At 32.4% G+C, this 22,184-nt stretch overlaps 1 protein-coding gene and 1 long non-coding RNA gene across 2 annotated transcripts in view; one reads left to right on the top strand and one right to left on the bottom strand.

Moving 5' to 3' along the window:
• The window catches only part of SWEETIE (HEAT repeat-containing protein), a 37,181-nt gene extending 21,748 nt beyond the window's left edge, over positions 1-15,433 (top strand). Inside the window, exons 21-44 of the mRNA XM_089785220.1 lie at positions 17-99; positions 208-383; positions 510-559; positions 707-806; positions 896-952; positions 1,054-1,121; positions 3,398-3,491; positions 6,569-6,792; positions 7,376-7,520; positions 7,625-7,693; positions 8,093-8,149; positions 8,290-8,376; positions 8,462-8,590; positions 8,756-8,959; positions 9,091-9,552; positions 10,577-10,642; positions 11,141-11,238; positions 11,341-11,437; positions 11,584-11,728; positions 12,665-12,975; positions 13,071-13,205; positions 13,294-13,458; positions 13,545-13,670; positions 14,106-15,433. Coding sequence (XP_089641346.1) covers positions 17-99; positions 208-383; positions 510-559; positions 707-806; positions 896-952; positions 1,054-1,121; positions 3,398-3,491; positions 6,569-6,792; positions 7,376-7,520; positions 7,625-7,693; positions 8,093-8,149; positions 8,290-8,376; positions 8,462-8,590; positions 8,756-8,959; positions 9,091-9,552; positions 10,577-10,642; positions 11,141-11,238; positions 11,341-11,437; positions 11,584-11,728; positions 12,665-12,975; positions 13,071-13,205; positions 13,294-13,458; positions 13,545-13,670; positions 14,106-15,128 — 4,171 coding nt within the window. The 3' untranslated portion in view covers positions 15,129-15,433. The remainder of the gene's footprint in view (positions 1-16; positions 100-207; positions 384-509; positions 560-706; positions 807-895; positions 953-1,053; positions 1,122-3,397; positions 3,492-6,568; positions 6,793-7,375; positions 7,521-7,624; positions 7,694-8,092; positions 8,150-8,289; positions 8,377-8,461; positions 8,591-8,755; positions 8,960-9,090; positions 9,553-10,576; positions 10,643-11,140; positions 11,239-11,340; positions 11,438-11,583; positions 11,729-12,664; positions 12,976-13,070; positions 13,206-13,293; positions 13,459-13,544; positions 13,671-14,105) is intronic.
• Positions 15,434-16,120: 687 nt separating this feature from the next.
• LOC110425946 (uncharacterized) lies at positions 16,121-16,854 on the bottom strand. The gene is made up of 2 exons (XR_002446084.2): positions 16,704-16,854; positions 16,121-16,613 (listed from the first exon to the last, which is right to left on the bottom strand). It is a non-coding gene; the product is annotated as an uncharacterized LOC110425946 (long non-coding RNA).
• Positions 16,855-22,184: the final 5,330 nt, after the last annotated feature.

Below are 22,184 nucleotides of genomic sequence, written 5' to 3'. Positions count from 1 at the left end.
TTGTTCTGGTTGCTAGAATTGGGCTACATGTTAGGGGAGCGTTTGGTGTTGTTATGACACGTTGGATAAATTTAAAATCTGTTATGGCCATATATTCAGGTTTTATCTCTCCATCTAGCACCAAATGGTTTTAAGTTGGATGCTTAGTGGAAGGGTTTAGGCAGATAATTTTCACTGGTTCTTAAAGTTCTCTCACTGTTCCCCCAGCCTCAACTTTGCCTCCTAATTTGCAGGCAACACTTGGCCTTGCTTTGGAGATTTTGCTGTCTGAGGAGATAGGAATGGTTGACCTTCAGCAAGGTGTGGGACGCCTTATAAATGCAATAGTTGCCGTTCTTGGTCCTGAGCTTGCCTCTGGCAGCATTTTCTTTTCACGCTGCAAGGTATCGTCATCTCTGTAATTTCCTTTTGATTGAGACTGCTGAGTCCTTGAGTTAGATCAGTATATCATTACATTTCTTGATTTTATCTCAAACTTTGGTGCACATATGTTGAATTTTCTTTTCCAGTCTGTTGTTGCGGAGATTAGTTCCTCACAAGAAACAGCTACACTACTTGAGTATGTTCTGAACTTTGTCCTATTTCTCTATTTTCGCTTGCAACTGTACTACTATGCAACCATTGCTGGAGTTGATTTGGACATTTGGTAGAATTTAATGTTCTACTTTCTTAATGGATGATAATTGATCGGCTATCAATCTTCCAGGAGTGTCCGTTTTACACAACAGCTTGTTCTTTTTGCACCACATGCTGCTTCGGTGCACTCCCATGTCCAAACACTTCTGCTGACTCTGTCATCAAGACAGGTTCTTTCCTCTTTACTTTGATAGTTCTCAATGAAATAGCTTATGTTTGGGTTCAATCCACATTTAAAAGCAGATTTCCTTTGAAACAGCCGACGTTAAGGCATCTTGCAGTCTCCACTCTACGACATCTCATTGAGAAGGACCCTGTGAGTAGTGAAGACATGTCCTCATTTCTATACTTTCCTTATGCTAATGCCTCATCTGTTTTTACAGTTTTGGATTCTTGTATTGATGGTGTCCCTTGTAGGTTTCCATTATTGATGAACAAATAGAAGATAATCTGTTTCGAATGCTCGATGAAGAAACTGATTCAGAGTATGTTAAGAATGCACATTTCATTTTAACTTGGTTTTTGACTATCAGAATGTTCAAGTGGCATGAATGTTAGGGCCTATACAGTTCTTATGTTTGTAATGTGTTTATTTCATTGTTTCTTTTTCTTTGTTAGTATTCTGAATGTGCTATAACGATTCTATCTACTTTACTTTTACGTGAATTAATTGCGGTAAAAGAAGGTTTAGGTTGTCCACATATGTTGAATATTACCTCTCTTGTAACGGGAGAGTTTACGTTGGTTTTTGACCCAGTTGATCTTCCCTCTACATATTTTGAATGAGTTGGACCCTTATTTATTCTCATTGTGTATGTTAGATGTTTTCTATTAGCTGAGTTTTTTGTTGTTTCTCCCCATTATCTTTTTTTAATGAAATTTCCTTGTTATCTTGCTTCCTATTCTGTGGATCTTTTTTTCTTTTTTAAAGATATACATAGTTAATGCATGCTGCAACCAAGCATGTATTGTGCATATCATTGTAAATGACTACCAAACTTGCAATGAACTAAGTTTTCTCTTGAAGTAGCAAAATTAGTAGGATGGCCATATGAGTGGGCGGAAGAGAAACAGAGGAGTAGAACATTGGTAGTAATGATCTAGGCAGTGACTTTTGATTTCTCTTAAATGGTTTTTGGTATGAGGTGATCACCCCAAAATTGAAGTTATCTACAGTCAGTGATTGGATCACAATGTTTGGTAGGAACTTGGTGATCCTACGTGACCTGATCTTAGGTCATCGAGATTGTTTAGATCATTGCCTTGAGAGGTGATCTAAATCCTATTGGAAGCTGTCGCTAGGTGTGGTGATCTGTGAAATTGATCTATGGACAATTTATCTTCTAACATGTGCCTAAAAGGCTTACTCCCTCTCCAAAGTTTCAGTTATTTTTATGTAGTAAACTTTTGCCCTTACAAATATTTATTTAACCCCACCTTTAGGTATGTTTTCATGCTCCTTCCCACTTAATTATTTATTTATTTTTGTTTTATACAATTTTGTAGCAAATTTATTACTCTCTCTCTCATGTTCTTGTCTATCTTTTATTTTTGTGATGTCTTAAAATTGCATCTTCTTTCCATTTTCGATTTTCTATGTTCCACATCAATTTTCATATTTTTCAACTTTTTGGCATTTAAAAACTATTGAATGTCATTATTATAAATAAACTTTTAACTTTTTAATTTAAATCATGCGAAAGTTGATGCTTTTTCTTAATCTCTGTGCCAAGTCAAACATTGGCAAAGAAAAAGGGGAGGATGAAGTGTTATTTAATGTATTTTATCTTCTAATTCAAAGTTCTTTTCTTTAATTTATTTAATAGTGTCAAAAGTTATTTTGTAGAAGATACTGATAAATAATTTTTTCATATTGGTTGATTGCATATTTAATTATACCTTAACTAAGAAATTAAATATTTGTGTTTTAGAGATTGTTATTTGAATACAGTACTTTGAACTTTATAATAAGATTGCTTTGGTTAAATTGTAGTAAATGAGATCTTGGTTTCTTGTGATATAAAACACCTTTAAATCATACCAAACATGGTAATTTTTAATCACCAGTAGTAAGATCATTGTAGTATTTGGATCACCAAGGTGATTAAATCACCATGGTGACCTGGATGATGATACCAAAAACTACCTTAATTTATTCAAAAGAATTCCTCGGATTCCCCTATTCTCTTTTCCTCTTTTGTAGCCTCTGTAAACTAATCAATGTTGATTTCATTTGTTCATGTTTTTATTTTCTTAAATGGTTACGGTATCATCGCCAGTCATAATGCTATGTAGTTGTCGGTGTTTGACAAGTTATCCTTGCAACAAGAGAAAACAGATATCTTTTCTGCACAGCAATTTTATCCCCCTATATTCCTCCATCTTTTTCCCTTCCTCGTTTGATGCCATTCTAATCAATTAATGTTTTTCCTCTCTCTCTCTCTCTCTCTCTCTAAAATGTAAGGTGATAGTACCACTTACAATTGTAAGCTGTGCAGATGATGCTGTTTCTTGTCTTGCTAGGAAATTCTAATTATTTGTGTTGTGCATGCGTGGGTGCTGAGTGGGGGTACACGTGCTTGTGTCATTTATTTATTCATGGTTTTGGACAAAGCAACAAGAAACGAAAAGAGGTTCAGCAGTGGGAGGGGACAATAGTTAGTTTTTAAATGCTGTTGTATAGTAGGATTTTCCTTTTATGTAAGGCTTCATATTTAAATTGTTTCTTTCATTTCTTTTATTATTTTCTTTCTTTTTGTAGGATAGGGAATTTAATCCGTGGTACTATCATACGACTGCTTTACGTTTCTTGCCCTTCACGTCCTTCTCGTTGGATATCAATTTGTCGTAACATGGTGAGTTCTTTGTGCTTCAAAATATTGTGCCATATTGCCCCCCAAAAAATACCATCTGTTTAATTTATGCAAAACTTCTCCGCTGTGATAAATATCTTTTGATATAGAATGAGGTGTTGTTGCAGTTGATCTCAATGTGAAAGGGATGTTTGTCTTGTTACAGAAGCCTGATTGCCACATTTTTCTATTGATTTTAGTTAGTATTTTTCAGCAATTCATGTTTATGTTTCTGTTCAATGCCGAAGAGGATTTTATATGCTTGTTTAATTTTAATCTTCTAATAACTTAGCTAATAGCATTTAAAATTCTATATCCTTATTACCCAAGATATGAATAGCATATGATGTCCGTGAGATCCTCTTTAGAGCATTTTCTTCTTTTTGGATGTTGTTGGTGTAGTTCATTAAATGTGTTCGGAAAAGGTCTGTCATCGCTGGAAAAGGAAACTGGAACTGTTAAGCTCATACAGTAGTTAGCAGTTACTTGATTTCATGTTTTAGCTGTGCAAATTATGAGCACAATCTAAACTGAGTTTCTCCTTGTTCATTAGTCAATTGTTGTCCCTGTTGAAAATTGCTGCTTTCTTTCTTCTAAAGATAAACTTTTGAAGCTTTTTGAACATTGGCTATCTGATGGCTTCGGATCAAGTGTGAAGAAGGTTGAAGATCTGATGGCCCTAGGTAAATTTTTAAGATAAGGACACTTTAATGTGCTCTTCTTATCTAGGTCTAATGGTAGGCTGGCTTAGAATGTGCATTTCTTGAGAAATACACAAGGTTGGGATCTGCAGGCTTTTTTCTGACTTCTGTTGACTTGCTCTGCAACAAGATGTGGGATTTTTCCCAGAACATATGCCCTGGATATGGATTGGAGACTTGTCAGTAGAGGATGTGATGTAGACGAGTAATCCAAAACTCACAACACTTGAGAAAGTTTTCAAAATTCTCAACCAAATTCTCAAACATAAATACCAAATACTAAAATATCCAGAAAATTTCTGTAATTCATCAACTAAGCCTACCTGAAACTAAAATAAATAACCCTAAATCCCTAATACTTAGAGAAGAAATAAAATAATAATAAATATAAAACAACCTAAATAATCGAAAATAGCCTAAATAAATATAAAGATTACAATCAAACTCATAAAATATAAAATGAAATCCTTGATAGCTTGATCTCTTAACTAGCACATTTCCATCCTCCATCATTCTCCCTTGGTTGGAGAAAACTCGATCTTGAGTTTTGAAAAATTGAAGCAGAAAAAGTTTTCAGTAAGGTCCATGAACAGAAGTGTCAAGTCTAGACTTCACTAACAGCATAAACATCTTCAGCAAAGCAACTTGCACAACATTTTTTAGCACACTTGGAATGATGAAGTCAATGGAAGAACTATCATCAGTAGCAATGGGCTTAATCTCAATAATTGGAAGAATAAAGTCCATGGACGAAGGATCTTCACTACGCATCACTTGAACAAACTCCTTAGGTGCTTGGACAGCCATAAATTTAGTTTCCAAATCTATAGATTCAGCATTCTCATTCCCCACATTTTCAATTTTGAGCAATTCATGTTGCATTAACTCATCAGAATCTACCTCATGCATCCCATCTCTTAAACTCTCAAAATTCACTTAAAGGAACTCTCTTAAAATCTAAGATGCAGATCTTGTTTTGCTCTAATACGATGTAGGACAAGGAATCCAAAACTCAAAATACTCAAGAAAGATTACAAAATTCTTGACCATATTCTCAAATATCAACATGAAATGCTCAAATATCCAGAAAATATCAATAATTCATCAATCTAAGCCTACCTGAAACTAAATAGCTTTGGTGTTTATAACTAAAACCTAAAATCCCGAGAAAATGTAAAATCCCAAATAAAATCCTAATGCCCTAATACTTTGAAAAGAAGTAAAATAATATAAAATAACCTAAATAATCTAAAATAGCCTAAATAAGTGTAAAGTTTACGATCAAACCCATAAAATATAAAATAAACTCCTAGATAACTTGACCTCTCAACTAGCATGTTTTCATCCTTCATCAGGATGCTTTGAGGGTGAAAATTTTCCATAGAAATTGATGAGGAGAATTCAAGTTAATGGAATGTAAATTTACCTTGGAAAGCAGTCTGGAGGAAGCAAGCCCCAACCAAGCGGTTTTTGCATGTGAAGCATGTTAAGAATTTTGACGCATGATAACCTTCATAAAGGGGAAAAATTCATCTGAATGTGTGCTTTGTGTGTAAGGCTGCAGCTGAATCAGTCCATCTTCATATTTAAGTTTCTCTTGTGCAAAAAGGATTTGGTCACCTGCTTTTGTGATGCTAGGTATCTTTTGGGTTTTAATGGGCTCAGTAGAAAGGTGTCATGGGCTTGGAAGGATGTGTATCATTGTATAGATAGGTGAAAATTGATTGAGTTTACGGTACTTCTCTGTTTTTTGCCTTGCATGGAGGGATCACAAAAAAGGGCCTCCAAGAAGAGGAGGGATTTTTGGTAGGCAATGGTGCTTGGTGGTATAGGGTGACTTCGAATTTATTGATTTGTCTACTGTAAAAACGTGTCTTGTACTTGGTTGCCCTTGATGCCCATTAAAATTTTTGTTCTATTCACTTAACTAAAGGGAGATTCAAGGAGGGTTGGCAGTAAGATTAACTTTTACTTTTATCTTCAGTTATTTCAGGCGATTGGGCCTTTTATTCCAAGCTGGGAGGATATAAATCAGATGGCTTGGTTATATGATATGTGGGACACTTGACCATATGTTTCTTAAGGGCTGAAAATGCCTTCTTCCAACATGGTAGCACTCTCTGGTCTTGGAATAATTAGTTTGACCTTAGTTGAAAAAGGTGAAGGAGAAAAACTTGTCTTGTGTGTGTATGTCCTCTTGTGGCATCGCATTGTGTTAATGATGGTGTTTGCAGAGAGTTTGTAACATGTTGCAACGATTACTATTCCTTTGGCGTATGAAACGTTGTTGAGGTGTTTGCACCTTTGGTCTTTTGTTTTTTTATTAAGTTGTTCACGTAAATTAGTAACAGAAGAATTTTTTTTCCAACTTTTGCTCAGGTCCTTGCTATGTCAACAAGAGCAACTGCTGAGATTAGTAAAAGTTCAGGGAATGATTCAGTTAGTGGTCCAGATGGTGACTCAAGGTTAAATTTTGGAGACGATGATGAAAACATGGTCTATAGCTCTAAAAATATGTTTCAAGGTCATGCATTTGAAGCTTCTAGTGTTGGCTGTAATAGAGATAAGCACCTCAGATACCGAACCAGAGTTTTTGCTGCTGAGTACGTAAATCTGCTGTATCTTTATACTTTGCTAATCTTGTTTCCCCAGTCATGATTTACTGATTGTCAATGTTATCGGAACCTAGTAACTGATCTAGTTCTACTGCTGGTTGTTATTCTGTTCAAAACAATATATCTAGGCAAAGCTTTTGAATGATACCCAGCTCACACAATATTTATGCTTGTGGAATGTTTGCTGGCATACTCATTATTCTACCTGTTGGTTTATGTTATGTTGAATGAAGATATAGTATTTAGGCGGTAAATAATGCTGTGAATTTGTTAATATGATCCAAAATGCAATTTGTTGCATTGCCTTTAAGCCGTCTTGTTGTAAAATCTATTAAATTGGACTACTTCTAAAGTTCTTTGCTTCCCACGTGGAACCCAAATGATCTAATTTCTATGAAAAGAAATTTCAAAGTTGTAATCTGAGCCTCAACCCAAAAAAACCCTGAATGTGTAAGTCTATAAAACATGCAAAATGCATCTGTAATATATTGAACAAAATGTCACTTTTCTGATTGGTTTTGTCTTTATCAGTAAGAAGATCTTCTTAGTTAAATAACTTGCTGGTGTATAGGTGCTTGAGTTATCTACCAGAAGCTGTTGGAAAGAATCCTGCTCATTTTGATCTTTCTTTAGCAATGAGAAAAGTTGCAAATGGACAGGCCTATGGTGATTGGCTAATCCTCCAAGTTCAAGAGCTAATATCAGTTGCTTATCAGGTTCTAAATAAAAAGTCATTAGCTTGTAAACATCTTTCTGATCAAAGGTAATTAAATTTGCATGACAGCTGACATTTAATTTTTCTTAATGTTATATTTTGTAGATAAGCACAATTCAGTTCGAAAACATGCGTCCAATTGGTGTTGGACTTCTAAGTTCAGTTGTAGACAAGGTAAGATGGGAAATGCTAGTTCTAAAGTTTTGTTAGGTATTTTCTTCTGTTAAATACCAGTGGAGCTCTTGAATAAATATTTAGTGGCATAAAGTAGATACATTTGAGCAATGCAAATATTCCTAATCTGCATCTTATTTTGCTGACTGAGTAATATGTCCTTGCTTTATCTGTACCAATTGATATTCTCTTGTTATATGTTCTCTTCACCAATAATTCCTTTGGCATTAGTCTCCAACTAAGTGAAGTATTAATGGGTTCAATTAGACGTATAACTTTGAATTTAGAGTTCTCGGGTTCAAATTTTGAGAAGGGTGCAGGAGGGATAAGCTATTGAATGTTCAATGTTGGACAGTGTTACTTGGTTTCTGGTATTTGACGTCTTTTTTCTTCTTTCAGTTTGAAACGGTTCTTGACCCTGAACTTCCAGGACATGTTCTACTAGAACAGTATCAAGTAAGCTGATGAAGTTGTTCTATATTAGTATTTTCTCTAAGGATGTCAGATATCAGTAGACCTTGATATGGTGCAATGTGTATGATTAAATGAGTTAAATTTGATGGATTAGTAATTAATTAAACATTTATGAAATGCAGGCACAACTAATATCTGCTGTTCGCACTGCATTGGACACATCATCTGGCCCTATTCTTTTGGAGGCAGGTCTGCAGCTGGCTACTAAGGTGAGAACATTGTATGTTTACTGCAATGTCTGCAAAAAATTATTGTGAACATAAATGTGGATGAGCTGACCTGTTACAATTTCAGATAATGACAAGCGGAATAATTAGCGGTGATCAAGTTGCAGTAAAACGCATATTTTCACTAATATCACACCCGCTGGATGACTTCAAGGACCTATATTATCCTTCATTTGCAGAATGGGTCTCATGTAAGGTATGTTCATTGCAGATAGATGGGTTTTCTGTATAGAAAAGATCCATCTCACATCATTGGTACTAGTAGAGAGCGGAGGTCCTCTCTATTTCTCTTGCTTTTTATGCTTGTGGTATTGCTGTTTACAAAGATGAAGCTCTTATTAATTTACTGAATTTAAAATAGATCAAGGTAAGACTTCTAGCTGCTCATGCCTCTCTCAAGTGCTATACTTATGCATTCTTGAGGAGACACCAAGCTGGGGTTCCTGATGAGTATCTAGCATTATTACCATTGTTTTCAAGAAGTTCAAGCATTCTGGGGAAGTACTGGATCTGGCTTTTGAAGGACTATTGTTATATATGCTTGCGCTTAAATCTCAAAAGAAATGTAAGCTGAAATGGTTCTGAACCTGTTAATTTTGATGGATATAGAATACACACATACACACACGCACACACAAAAACGTATATATTGTATAAAGTATAATAAAATAAAATTTTTGTGCTCACATCTTGCAGTGGAATTCATTCCTTGATGCAATTCAATCACGTCTGGTCTCATCAAAGTTGAAGCCTTGTTTAGAAGAAGCTTGGCCAGTTATTTTGCAAGCACTTGCTCTTGATGCAGTTCCTGTGAATGTTGATAAGATTGGAAACTCAGAAGCTGCTGTTGAAAATATATCAGTAAATAGTTTAGTATCTGGCTACAGTATGGTTGAATTGGAATCCGAAGAACATCAATTTCTGTGGAGCTTTGCTTTGCTTGTTCTATTTCAGGGACAACATCCAGCCCTTTGCAAACAAATTATACCATTAGCATCCAGTAAAGCAAAACATGAAGGAGCTTCTCCCGCTGAGGACATGACTTCTCCAGGCTTGAAGTTTTATGAAATTGTTTTGCCAGTTTTCCAGTTTCTTCTAACTCAGAAGTTTTTCTCAGCTGGTTTTCTTACTGTGAATATCTGTGAAGAACTGCTCCAGGTTGTGATCTCTCTCTTTCCATTTCCTGTTTATTTTAATATTTGTTAGCATTCCTTGGTCTTTTTATCATTTGTAGTTTATTTATCTGTTTATTGGTCAATTTCTAGATTAATCAAAGGGGATGCATTTATTTGGCTTCTCAGCATCAAAATTTTAGAAAATGTATTGTGCTACCTAAAACATTATTTTATTCTATAATCATGCTTTCAAGTTGCAATATTTGGATGGAAATCGATATGGGTGCCTGTGCAATCAGTCTAACCTATGCTCTTTTGAATGTGTTGTTTGCTGAAGTTACTACTATGCTAAGCAGAGACTGTGTGTACTATAGATGATTTATTTATTTATTTTGTTCATTTCTGTAGAATTGTTTCCATAGGTAGTTTTGACTTATTTTGATGGGTACGCAAGGATGATGGTGGTATTTGGTATTGGTTATGGTAATTTTGATGACAGTAAGGACTTTGATGGGTTTTTACCAGTAAGGGCACCTTGTAGATGGTGACAATAGTCGTCTGGAATTGAATGGCTTGATTGATAACTCTTTGACTATGAAAATATTACTGGGAGAAGGAGAACGCCAGCTTTAAAAGCCTGAAGAAAAGAAAAGGAACAAGCAAAAGAAAAAAAATGGCAATTTTATGGAACATGTAGACATGGCTTACAAATTAGCTTCACTAATGACTGCTAGTAGACAGCATTATGTGTTTAACCAAATTACTCTTATTGTGCAAGTTTAAAGATCACATTAACACCAAATAGAAATTGAGGAACTTGCATTAGACATTCTAAAATAGTTTGATCTTCCAATGCATTTATTCCATTTTGCTATTTAGGCTTTAAGAATCAACATGTGTGACAAACAGTATACATCATTTCTTCTAAAACTGCATTTAAGGTCAAACAAGATATTTAGTTTGGTGCAATAATTTCAGTCTAACTACTACCATTGTGCTATAATGATTCCTTCTATCAAGGTTGGCAAATATTTTGACTATCATTTTGTCATTTCCAATCCATGCAGGTTTTCTCTTATTCTATTTACATGGATAATTCATGGAACAGTCTTGCAATATCTGTTTTATCCCAGGTAACCCTCTGTTCAATTGAAAGCAATTCAGTTTTTGTGTTAAATTTGATGATCATAAAGGCATCTCTTTGTTTTTCTTTTGGTCTTTTTGCGGTCTTGATGGACAAAAGCATTCACCAAGCTGATATGAACCTATGAGCATATTATGCAAGTGGCCAACTACTCGACTCTTGCTTGAGTTTTGAGGATGTGTTTTCATTATTAAATTTCCATCTCTTTACCATTATGCATAAATTCAATCTTCTTGAAGTGATATTTTTGCTAAAAATTATTTAAAATTAATTTTTTTTGTCATCCCTTTTTTAATATGCATTTTGGTACTTACATTATTGAATTCCTTCCTTGACTTCATTAGAATTGCCTTATATTGTTAGGTTATGAACTTCTGTCAGTTTTGCATAATGATTGCTGAGTTATTAGTTTTAGTTGGGTAAGTTTAAAATGCTGAAATATTATAGGGTTGATGCTGAGAGTTTTATTTTCTATTTCTTTCAATAGATTGTGCACAACTGCCCTGAAGATTTCCTTGGAGCGGAAAATTTCACTTGTCAGGTGGTGGAACTTTGTTTGGGTTGCCTTTTTAGAGTTTATAACTGGTATAACGTTTACCTTGATCTCTAAAGTAATTTCAGTAGATGGCTAGACAAATGCTTCAAAATTGTAACCTCGGCTATTAATTTCTTCTTTTCTGCATTCAGTGCTAGTGCAATCTCACTTGATCAAGCCAACTGGGAGGATTTAATTTCACCACTATTTATTGCTACGAAGACCATAATGAGGCGTTCTGAACCAAAAGTGCGCTCAGTGTCCTTGTTTCTCTTGTGCCATAAATTCCTTTTCTTGCTTTTGTACTGAAAGATTTGTCTTTGGCATTGTGCCACTTTTATTGGTTATTGTTTTAATTGCTAAGTCATCTCACCACTGAATCACATTGTGTCAAGATGCAGAAGCAACTGAATTCAGTAGCGCTGGCATTTCTGTTGATTGGTTACAAATTCATTAGGCAAGCTTCAACTGAGCTATCCCTCTCGAAAGTTACTGATTTTGTGAAGAGTGTGAATTCCTTTTTGAAGAAACTTGTTGATGGTGAGCATTTTTCCTGTTTTTTTTCTGCCTATGTTTCTAAGATAATATACATTTATGTTTTTCAAACATGGAATTTCTTTTGTTTTTATGGGTCATTAATATGATCTAGTTAAGGTATTAGAAATTAATATCTAATATTCATTAGATTAATCAGTGAATATTTTTGTGATTTAGTTGAAATTTCTCAAAATATTAGTGTTCTAAACATCAATTCATGTTATGTCGAAAATTGATTTGGGTGCTTCAATCTTCGAATTTTGATAGTATTTCATCATCAGCATATCAGGAAAATATTTATGCCGTCCAGGTTGAAAAGAGTGTTTTTCTTGTTTCCTTTTTTTTTTTTTTTGGGTGGGGAGCTGGGGAGGGGAATTGGAGGATATCAGTCTCCGATAAAGTTCTCATTGGGATTCTATAAATACTTTAGATGAAGTCTCAAGATTAAAATGAGAAAATATTAGTGCTATCAAGCCAAGTAGTAATTAATCATCAATAACAAAAGTTTTGTAATTAATGCATTGCTGTACTTTAAAGTTTTTAGGTAAAAGGGGAAATTGTGTAGAAGTAAGAAGAATGATAAACGGTGTTCAAAGAATCGTGTTTAATCAGTAAGCCTGTGGAATTAACAGCAATTATGGAACAAAAATAACACTGTGCTTATGCTGTAGCTATTGTGCTTATCCTGTACCCGCATTCATCATCTAGTTCATTGCAGAATACCACATTCCATTTTGGTTCTTTTTTGTTTTTTCGACAAACGATCTTGTAAACAAGCGTGCGCACACATATATATTGATGAATAACTGTACATACATCAACTAGCATGATAATTCAGTTAGATTAATAGCATTGTCACATATATCAGATATGATTTTGTCTATTAGGCTGTTGACTCATTGATAACTGCATGGGGGCTAATTGGATTTTATATTACAGATGCTTCTAAGCTTGGTGATGATGCCATTGTCCACCAGAGAACAATTTTGTGCACTTCTCTAAATGAGATTACTGGTTTGACTAAGGATTGCATCAAAGGCATTCATCTACTGCATGATAAGAGATCTGACTTACGCAAACTACTGCTATTGAAGCTTGCATTCTCTATGGAACAGATAATTATATTGCCCAAGATAATGCTGGAAATTCAATGTCTAGAAGGCAACAAAGATAGTGATCCTGTCTATTTCTCGGTGTTTAAATTTTGCGCTAATTGTATGCAAACAATACTAAATGACTCAAATGTACAGGTACTTAAGCTTTTATGTGTTCAACGTCTAGGTTTACAGGCCTGTTTTTATGTACAAAAGACTGAGATAGATAATCAAAAACTTTTGGGGCACAGGTTCAGGCAATTGGGTTGCAGGTGCTGAAAAGCATGGTGCAGAAAAGCATCACTGTGGAAGACAATAGTTCCATAATATTCATTATTGGAGAGCTGGTTGGGGACATTCTCACCATAATAAAAAACGCATTAAAGGTGCACCTTCTTTTGTTATTCAAAAATTTAAATCATGTTGCTGCTTGCTGGCTAGTGTTTTGAGCATTTGCGTGATTTTTGGTGACAGAAACCCATGACTAAAGAATCAGTTGCTATTGCTGGGGAATGCTTACAAGTCCTAATGCTCCTGCAAACAATGTCAAAAGGGAGTGAATGCCAGAGACAGTTCATGAGTCTCCTTCTGGAAGCCATTCTTATGATCTTCTCAGCATTAGAGGATGATTGTTCTCAGGTAATTTTTTCAAGAGCCTTTTACATTTAGAATTGGAACTACTATTTTTATTGTTGTTTTGAACAACCTTATTATTATGTGGGCAGGAAGTCAATGACATAAGAAGCACTGCCCTGAGGCTTGTTTCTCATCTTGCTCAAATTCCTTCTTCTGCTGGTCATCTCAAAGATGTCTTGTTATCAATGCCTGAGATGCACAGACAGCAACTTCAGGTGTTTTTCTTGCTATTTTCTTCTATATGGATGACAAGTTTGTCTATGGCAGTTGGAAGAAAAGGAAAATGAGACAGCAGCTCTGACATGTAGCTAAAATTTCAACTTTGCTCACTTGGTTAACTGTCTTGTTAGATGGAACCTGATGGCTTTTTGTGCTTCAATAAACAAAGATTGAATTGCACCAACAGTTTTTGTCAACATGTTTCTGGTAGAGCAATTGATTGAAAATATTCAAGAATTTCCTCAAGTCTAAATTACACTGCTTTGCTGATAGAAATAGGAAATTTCAGTCTTTGTTGGTATAATTTGATGATGTTGCAATTTCTTATTTCTATTATAATAGATTAGAAGAGTTAAATGGAAGAATTTGTTTAGAAACAATTGATGTTAATGAAAGAATAATGCATTTGACAATCACCATTCTTGTTTCAGGGGGTTATTCGTGCTTCTGTAACACAGGACCACGATGCAGCACAAATGAAATCTATGTCACCAGCATTAGAGATAAAACTACCAGTGCCAGTGGAAGGAAGAAGAGAGGACAATTTCCTATCATCAGCCACTCAAGTAAAGCTTAAACAGCAAAGTGAAGGAAGAGATTTACCTTCATCAGCCAACCCTATAAACACCAATAATGATGACATGGAAGAAGATGAAGAGGATGAAGATGATTGGGATACCTTCCAGTCTTTTCCAGCCTTGAAGAATACAGCTGAAAGTGATTCTGTAGTTGAAAATGCTGCAAAGGACCCAGGCCCTGATGAGAGCTCTTCTGCTTTGGAAATTGGTACTGGTGACTTTGAACAACATCCATCTGCTGAAAATCTCAGTAATGTAGGGACTGCTAATGCAGAGCATTCAGAGTTTCCGGCAGAAATAATATCTGATGGCTCAGGTGACACAGGTAAGATGGAACTACTTGACTCTCTATCAAACCCTGTTATTGATCCTCATGAAAATCAAGATCGAGAAGGAAACAAGGAACTAATATCAAGCACCAATAGTGAAGCCAGAGAAATTCCAATTAACAGCAATGAGAAAATATCATCTGATCTTCAAGTTGTTGAAGATGTGAAAGTATCATCTGTAGAGATAGAGGATTATGAGCAGAGAAGGGAGAACCCAGTAGCCTCAACCGAACCTCGACATAGTGAAGGTGATGAAGGATCAGTCAATGCAGTCGAGGATCATGAGCACCAAGAGGAGAGTCCTGATAATAAAGTTGATGCATCAGATGCTCAGGCTCCCGAAGGGCTTTCTGGTAACAAAGCCGAAGAGGAAGCTGAAGCTGAAATTGATCAGTTACAGAATAAGGAAGCTGGTGAAGATGTTAGAGAAAGAACAGAGAATAAGAGCAATGTGCAGGAAAGTGCGAGCCAAGATAACTTGGAACCACCAAACAAGGAAGCCGATAATGCTAATTTAGAATCTGGTGAGGGAATTGATAAGATATGAGTTATTTTTGGCGAGGAAAATATAAGTTGGTGTTGTGTTTTCGGGCGGACAACTGATAGTTCCTAGGAAGGCTTGGCATCACTAAATGCTCCAGTTTTGTATTTAATTGTGCATGCAGGATGGTGCAAATAAACCAAAAAAAGTGAATTGGATTTAGTACTTATCTCTCTGCTCTCTGACCTTTTTAAAATTTCCTTGTTCAGTACGAAACCAAGACTTTTATTTGTTTTTCCTCCTCCATGGATTTTACTGCCCTGACTCTTGTAGAAAATTTAATATTAATTCATTTTTGGAGATTATATATTGATTTGTGCCTCAACCCCCCACTTACTAAACTATGTGATAATGTCCAAGTTTAGACGTATTCTTGTGTGTCCCAAAATGTTTGCTCACGCACAAGGACAAAAATTACTCTTAGTAATAAAAATAGAAGACATTCAATTTATGGGTTTGTTTACGTTAATAGATTGATGAAATTTTAGTTTTGTTTTAGTTTTGAACGACGTTAATATCATTTTCCTTTTAACAGATATTAGAGATAAATGTTGCAACGCAAATTTTGTACAAGTTCATGCAGGATTGCTTTTATTATTTGCCTTTTTATTTTATTTACCCCAAGATAATATATATTACCAACATGTTGATGATAAAATTATATAAAAAGTAATTTTGACTTAGAATTTGTGACATGGTTTGAAGCAACTTATTTATTCTCAAAATCTTTATTACCAAAGACAAAAAAGAGAAAAAGGATCATGGATGAAATTTACCTCTAAATAATATGTATTAACAACATGTTGACTCAATTGATAAATTAGTTATCTAAAAAATGATTTTGAATTAGAATCCGTGACATGGTTTAAAATAACTTATTTATTCTTAGAATATTTATCACCAAATACAAAAAAAAAAAGAGATCATAGGCGAAATTTACCTCAAGACAATTGATAAAATTATCTGAGAAGTGATTTTGAATGAGAATCAGTAACAAGTTTCGTAATAATTTATTTATTCTCGAAACCTTTATCACTAAAAACCAAAGAAAAAAAAAAGACAATCTCCCACCTGAGGAAGTCTTTTCAGGTGAAATGGAAGTCTTGGGTTCAATCTTACAAAACTTGACCTTCCAGCTATTTTACAGAATAACTCTTTTATCTTTCTAGCTGCTTTTGCATATACGGAATGCTAACAATATATTAAAAGGCTACTCATTCAAAGGGCTTGAGTATTATTACATTCCATCGAGTAGGATAATTAAACTTTGGAGAAGGGATATAGTTGCTGAGAACAACGTCTAACTTGTGCAATAATAGTGAGAAGCTACTCCTACATAGGGAGACCTTCCGACTAAGGTCCGTGGCCGAGGTTAACTAACCATCTAACTTTCACCACCTTTGCACAAGACAAGTAACTAGCTGCTTCTTGCTCAAATGAGTGTTCCATACAGATTTCTTATACATTCCTTCCCTGCACAGAGAACCAAATCTGATAGGAAAATGATTCAGGTTTTGGCCCAAAAAATTCCAAGAGGGGAGAAGAGAGAGTGAAAGAAACGAAAAGGTAAAGAATATATACCTGATCTTTTATGATTTTCAGAGCAAATATACTTCTAGCATGGCCCTGCTCTTCATCAGCTTCTTTATCTCTACTGTTTTCATGAAAACAATGAGAATAACTTGGAAAAGAAATTATAATATTCATGAGAAACTTTGTATAGGCCTGTATTTGGAAGCTCTACAAATTATGAATGATAATCTGCTGGCTGGGTATTTATAAGTTGTTGGCTACAAGTCAATAATGCGTACCTCCCTACAACGCACATTTTTTTTTACCTTACTTTTACCGTTTGTATTTATAGTCAATTCAGATTTCACTTTATATTTGATGGTTAAAAATGTAAAAAGTTTTATTGTAAAAAAAAGAAAACAGCTATTTTGTTTGTTATTGTTAAATTATACTTTTCCTGCTTTTACTCTCCCATGATGAGTGATTTTGCATAGAGCAATTTCACTCCTTGTCCCCAAACTATGGGTCTAACCATATTCATCCTCACATTTCGAAATACCACATTTTTTATGCTAAGTTTTAATTTGATTAAATTACTTTTTTAATTATTTAATTTTTTTTATTTTGATCATTCAACTTTGAATTTTGATGTTTTTTTTAATATCATTTATAAGTGTTACAATTTTAATCACTAATCATCAAAAAGATAACGAGCACCTCATTTGTCATTTCATGTCATTATAAATGGAAATTGCTCTGTTAGGTAAATCAATCCATACGAAAATAATTTTAAAAAAATATTTTTTAAAAAAATATTTTTTAAATTTTTTATTATCATGTAGACACAGTTACATGGCAAAGCAACTAATGTATAATACCATGTTGAATGTCTATTATTTTTTAAAAATTGAGTGGCCAAAATAATAACATTTAAATATTGATGATCAAAATGTTATTTTCAAAATTGATTAATAAAACAAAAAAATCTCAAAAAGTTAAGTGATCAAAGAGATAATTTACTCATTAATTAAAGTTATTAGTTAAATTTATGAAATGACATTATATATATATAAAATGAAAATTCAAAAATAAAATTACCATATTTTCAATTATAAAGATAAAACATGTGCAATTTATGCTTAATTATATGACAGTTAGGTGAGTCGTTGCATATGTAAAAGCTACAGGGTCGACTCATGGGTAAGGTCACCAAGGGCTTAAGACTCCAAATTTGAGGAAATTTCATAATTTTATAACAATTATAATATAATTAATTATATTAAAAATATTTAAAAATTAATAATTAACAAAACATTTACATATGATCTCTTATGCCTAATACATATGATCAAATATCTTTATTTTTAATTTGAGTCAAATAAACATTTATGATTAATGTTTGATGAACTGTTATTAGTTAAAATATCACTTATCATTTTATATCACTTGATACTGACGTGATATATTGACATATTATAATAGATGATAATATGGTATAATAAGGTAATCATATGATATTTTTTACTTTTCAAGTCAACATCACATTAATATCATATGAATATATATAACGATAAGTTTTTTTTTATTAATCATAATTAATCAAAGGTTAAATGAAATTATAAAAAAATTGATTGAATATAATAAAAAAATAAAAATTTATTTAATTAATTCAAGATTTTTTTCAAATATTATGTCAAAAGAGCAAAAGTAGAAAAACAAAACCAACCCTGACGCCCTGTTAAAAGCATTATTCAATCTTTCCATTTATATGATTTTTCAAAACAGAAAATCTTTCCATTGGTATCGTCTGCTTCTCGGTCTTTTCAACATTGGAATCAAGGAAGCAATAACTGATGGGCCATGCTTGTCCTTTCAGTCCTCGCCATCAGCATGCATTTGTGGCTCTGAACCTGTTTCATCACATACCTAACTTTGGTCCCGCGCTCTTAAAGCGGACGTTGATACGAGTTGCACAAATGCAAACATCATCGTCGTCGCCCCATACGCTGTCTGCTCGGTTTATATAAAGAGGTTTGAAATATTTCAACATCACCTCTAAATCTCACTGCTTATTTCCCTAAAAAGAGTTAAGAGTTTGTCGTGTGATTAAGAAGCTAACCACGGGTGAGATCCTGCCCATGACATGATGACAGCTTTATTTATAGATGCTGAATGCAAATTATTGAATCTTGCAAAGAAAACAACATCAAATGAGAAAATGATGTGTAATATTAATTTGGGTTGTTATGCAGAGTGAGTTTAATGCAAACACTGGCGTCCTACCTGCCCTAATAATTGAGAAAAGCACATTCGGTTGGAGTGTATGATTTTTTTTACTCAAATCTTATTCTATACTTATCACTTGAGTGTAACTCTAATTGAAAATATATAAAAAAAATTCTATTTTTAAGTACCTTTTTTTATATAAATTAATCAATCATTTATCGATATATGAATTTCATTTATTCATTCACGTGAGGGCCTCCCGAATGTACCTGGTAAGATACAGTGACTCATTGATGGATTAAAAGATATTTATAAAATATTAAAAGAAATTTTTTGCAATAAAATGTAATCAAGTACATGAGATATGCACAATTAATAATACACAAAGGACATATTATTTTAGTAGTTAAAATTTTTATTTACAAATTAAATAAATTTTATTAATATTTGTAATAAAAATATTTTTAATGGATGTTATTCGATATACTTAGAGTTCTTATGCATTTACAAATTAGATAAAATTTAATAACATTAATAATAATTTTAAAAAATATAATAAATAAATATGATATTTTCAAGCCATTTTAAAAAAAAATGATAATTTTCATGGATCAAAACAATTTTCAAGTCCGTGCTTTTACATATATTATTGATATAGAAATTAAATGGGAAGACTGAAAGAAAAGAAATTTGGACTATATATCAACTAAATATGTTTTTGTCTTAAAAATTGCATTTGCTAGTTTCTTTTTTAATTTCATTTTTTTAATCTTTTAAGGGAATGGGGTGGAATTAAGACCTACTTTTTTTCCTATTCTTTTCCTGGTGAAAACAATGAGAATAAAATTAATACAAAGCATTATATATATGTATAATATCATTATTTATGTATATTTGGAATATAAATAAATTAAAATTTAGGAATACAATTACATGTGAATAAGGTAATAATATATTTGCAACGCCTATTTAAAAAATAATATCAATCAATCATGTGTTATTCTATTTTAACTTTGATAAATAACATTTTAATTTTATTTTTAATTTTATTTCTTCTTATTATAATTCATTTCTTTTTTATTATCTATTATTTAAATATTAAGGATTTTCATATGTCTTCTCAACACGTCCCTGAGGTTTTATCGTCCGATTAGTTCAATATTTTATGAAAAGGGTTTCAATTCTTCTACTCCTTTTTATTCTTTTTCTTTTTCTTTTTCCTCCTTTTCTTTGATTTTTTAAGTCTTCTAGTTTTTTTATTTTCCTCAATCCTTTTTTAGTCCCATCTTTTGACAACTTTTATTTTTATTAATATCTTAAAATTTTATATCACTCTATTCATTTTTTCTTAAAGTTATCCCTTGATTTAAACATTTGTGACTTTTATTTAAAAACGTAAAAGACAATCTTTGATATTGAGAATTTTTAAAATTTTCTAACACTTTTGTTAAATTAAAAATTTTGTTAATATTTTTAATTTAAAAAGTTAAATTCATCAAATGTATCTAATAATTTTGTGATTGTTCATACCCTCGACAGCAAGTTAAGAAAAACTTTTAAGTAAGTATTTCACGTCTGGTCTCTTCTCCTTCTTTAATTCTTTGCTATTGTGTATGCTAAAGATCAATATACGCAAAGGAAAAAACAAAAAAGGAAATTATTGTGAATGTTAAATATCAATATAGAAAAAAAAATTGAAATTCAACATTTGAAAAGAGAAAGCTCAACAACTAAAATTTGAGATTCAACATTTTTATAAAGAGAGAGCTTGGCCATTGAAATTTGAGATTTTAACTTAAAAATATGATTTTTCATTAATCTTTAAGAAAGCGGATAAAGTTTTTATGATAATTGATGAAGATAACATCATCAATTGTGTAATATATATATATAACCAAAATTTAAAATAGGTTCAAATAAACTTTTTTTTTAAAAAAATTAGATTAACTTGAATTGTGTTAAGATTTTTGAAAAACTATAAAACTTTAGAAACCCTTCAAAATAAATATGCAACTTTTAATATTTAATAATCTGTTCGAAAACTAGATAAACAAGCTAACTACCTTTTATTTGGTCCAAAGACAAAAAGGAATAAAGGCTAAACATTTTAAAAAATGATATATTGAACATAATCAACAATTTAAAAATTCATAATAGATAATAATTTTATATAATATATATATTAAAAGAAATAAAAAAATTAAAACTTACAATAGTTTTTAAAAAGGTTATACTCGATAATGTTTCCGAATTTAAATTCACCAATTATGGACTCTATACTGAAAAAGTTAATAATATCTTTTTTAATATAAACAATTAAATTATTTACAATAAACTCATCATTTATTTTGTTTCAAAATCTTATTTTCATAATTTTCATTACTAAAAAGACTCTCTTTATAGTTATTGTAAAAACCGAAAGAGTCAAAATAAGACAAATTAATCTATCAATCAATTGATAATTTCTGTTTTTGCTAATTTTTAGTGGAATTTAAAAAGTGCCTTAATATTTTCCTTATCATATTTTCATAATAATGGTATGAATTAATGTTTTAAATATTTACTATACAAAATATTTTAAAAATTTTGGAAGCCACAGTTCCATAATTACACAACCATCCGCCCTCATGATAAACCATATTTCAATGTTGACTAACACAATGGAGGAGAGAAAGCTTATAAAAAAAAAAATCTTTAAGTTATATGAATTTATTTTGAAATACTTTTAAAAATTTCAAGTTTATTTTGGCAGCATATAATTCGTTGCCAGTCTGTAAGACTTATACCATAGCATGTATAAATCTTTGATTTATTTATTTTTTTTTATGAAAACTAAAGAATATTTAAATTAATTAAAAATAGATAACAAAATTATATCCAAGCCATCATATTAGCATTTTCGAACACTCCCATCTTAGCAAGAGAGTCCACAAAAGGATTGGTTTCCTTATATGCATCAACACATAATTCAATACCATATCACTCAAATATAAATAGGGAACTTGAGGTTGCTAATAAAAATATCGAGAAAATCGTTGAAAAACTGACCAATGTTTATAGAGATTGACACGAGACGTTTCTTTTTGCTATGTACAATTATCAAACCTAAGTGCAAACATCCATAAGAGTAACTCCATTTTTATTAGTATATGGAATAGAGCCAATACTACTAATCGAAGTGGAAATTCCATCTTTATGAGTGTTGATGGAAATCAAATTAAAAGAAGCCGATTGGGTTCAAGCTCATCATCAACAATTGAATCTCATCAAAGTAAAAAAAAAAAAAAAAAAAGGCTTTCAGCACTTTGTCATGGTCAATATATC

Source organism: Theobroma umbraticum, unplaced genomic scaffold (genome assembly GCF_002168275.2).
Source record: "Theobroma umbraticum cultivar Fairchild unplaced genomic scaffold, ASM216827v3 scaffold_12.1, whole genome shotgun sequence".
Classification (NCBI taxonomy): domain Eukaryota; kingdom Viridiplantae; phylum Streptophyta; class Magnoliopsida; order Malvales; family Malvaceae; genus Theobroma; species Theobroma umbraticum.
The sequence above is the reverse complement of the archived record's forward strand: the minus strand, read 5'-3'. Positions and strand labels throughout refer to the sequence as shown.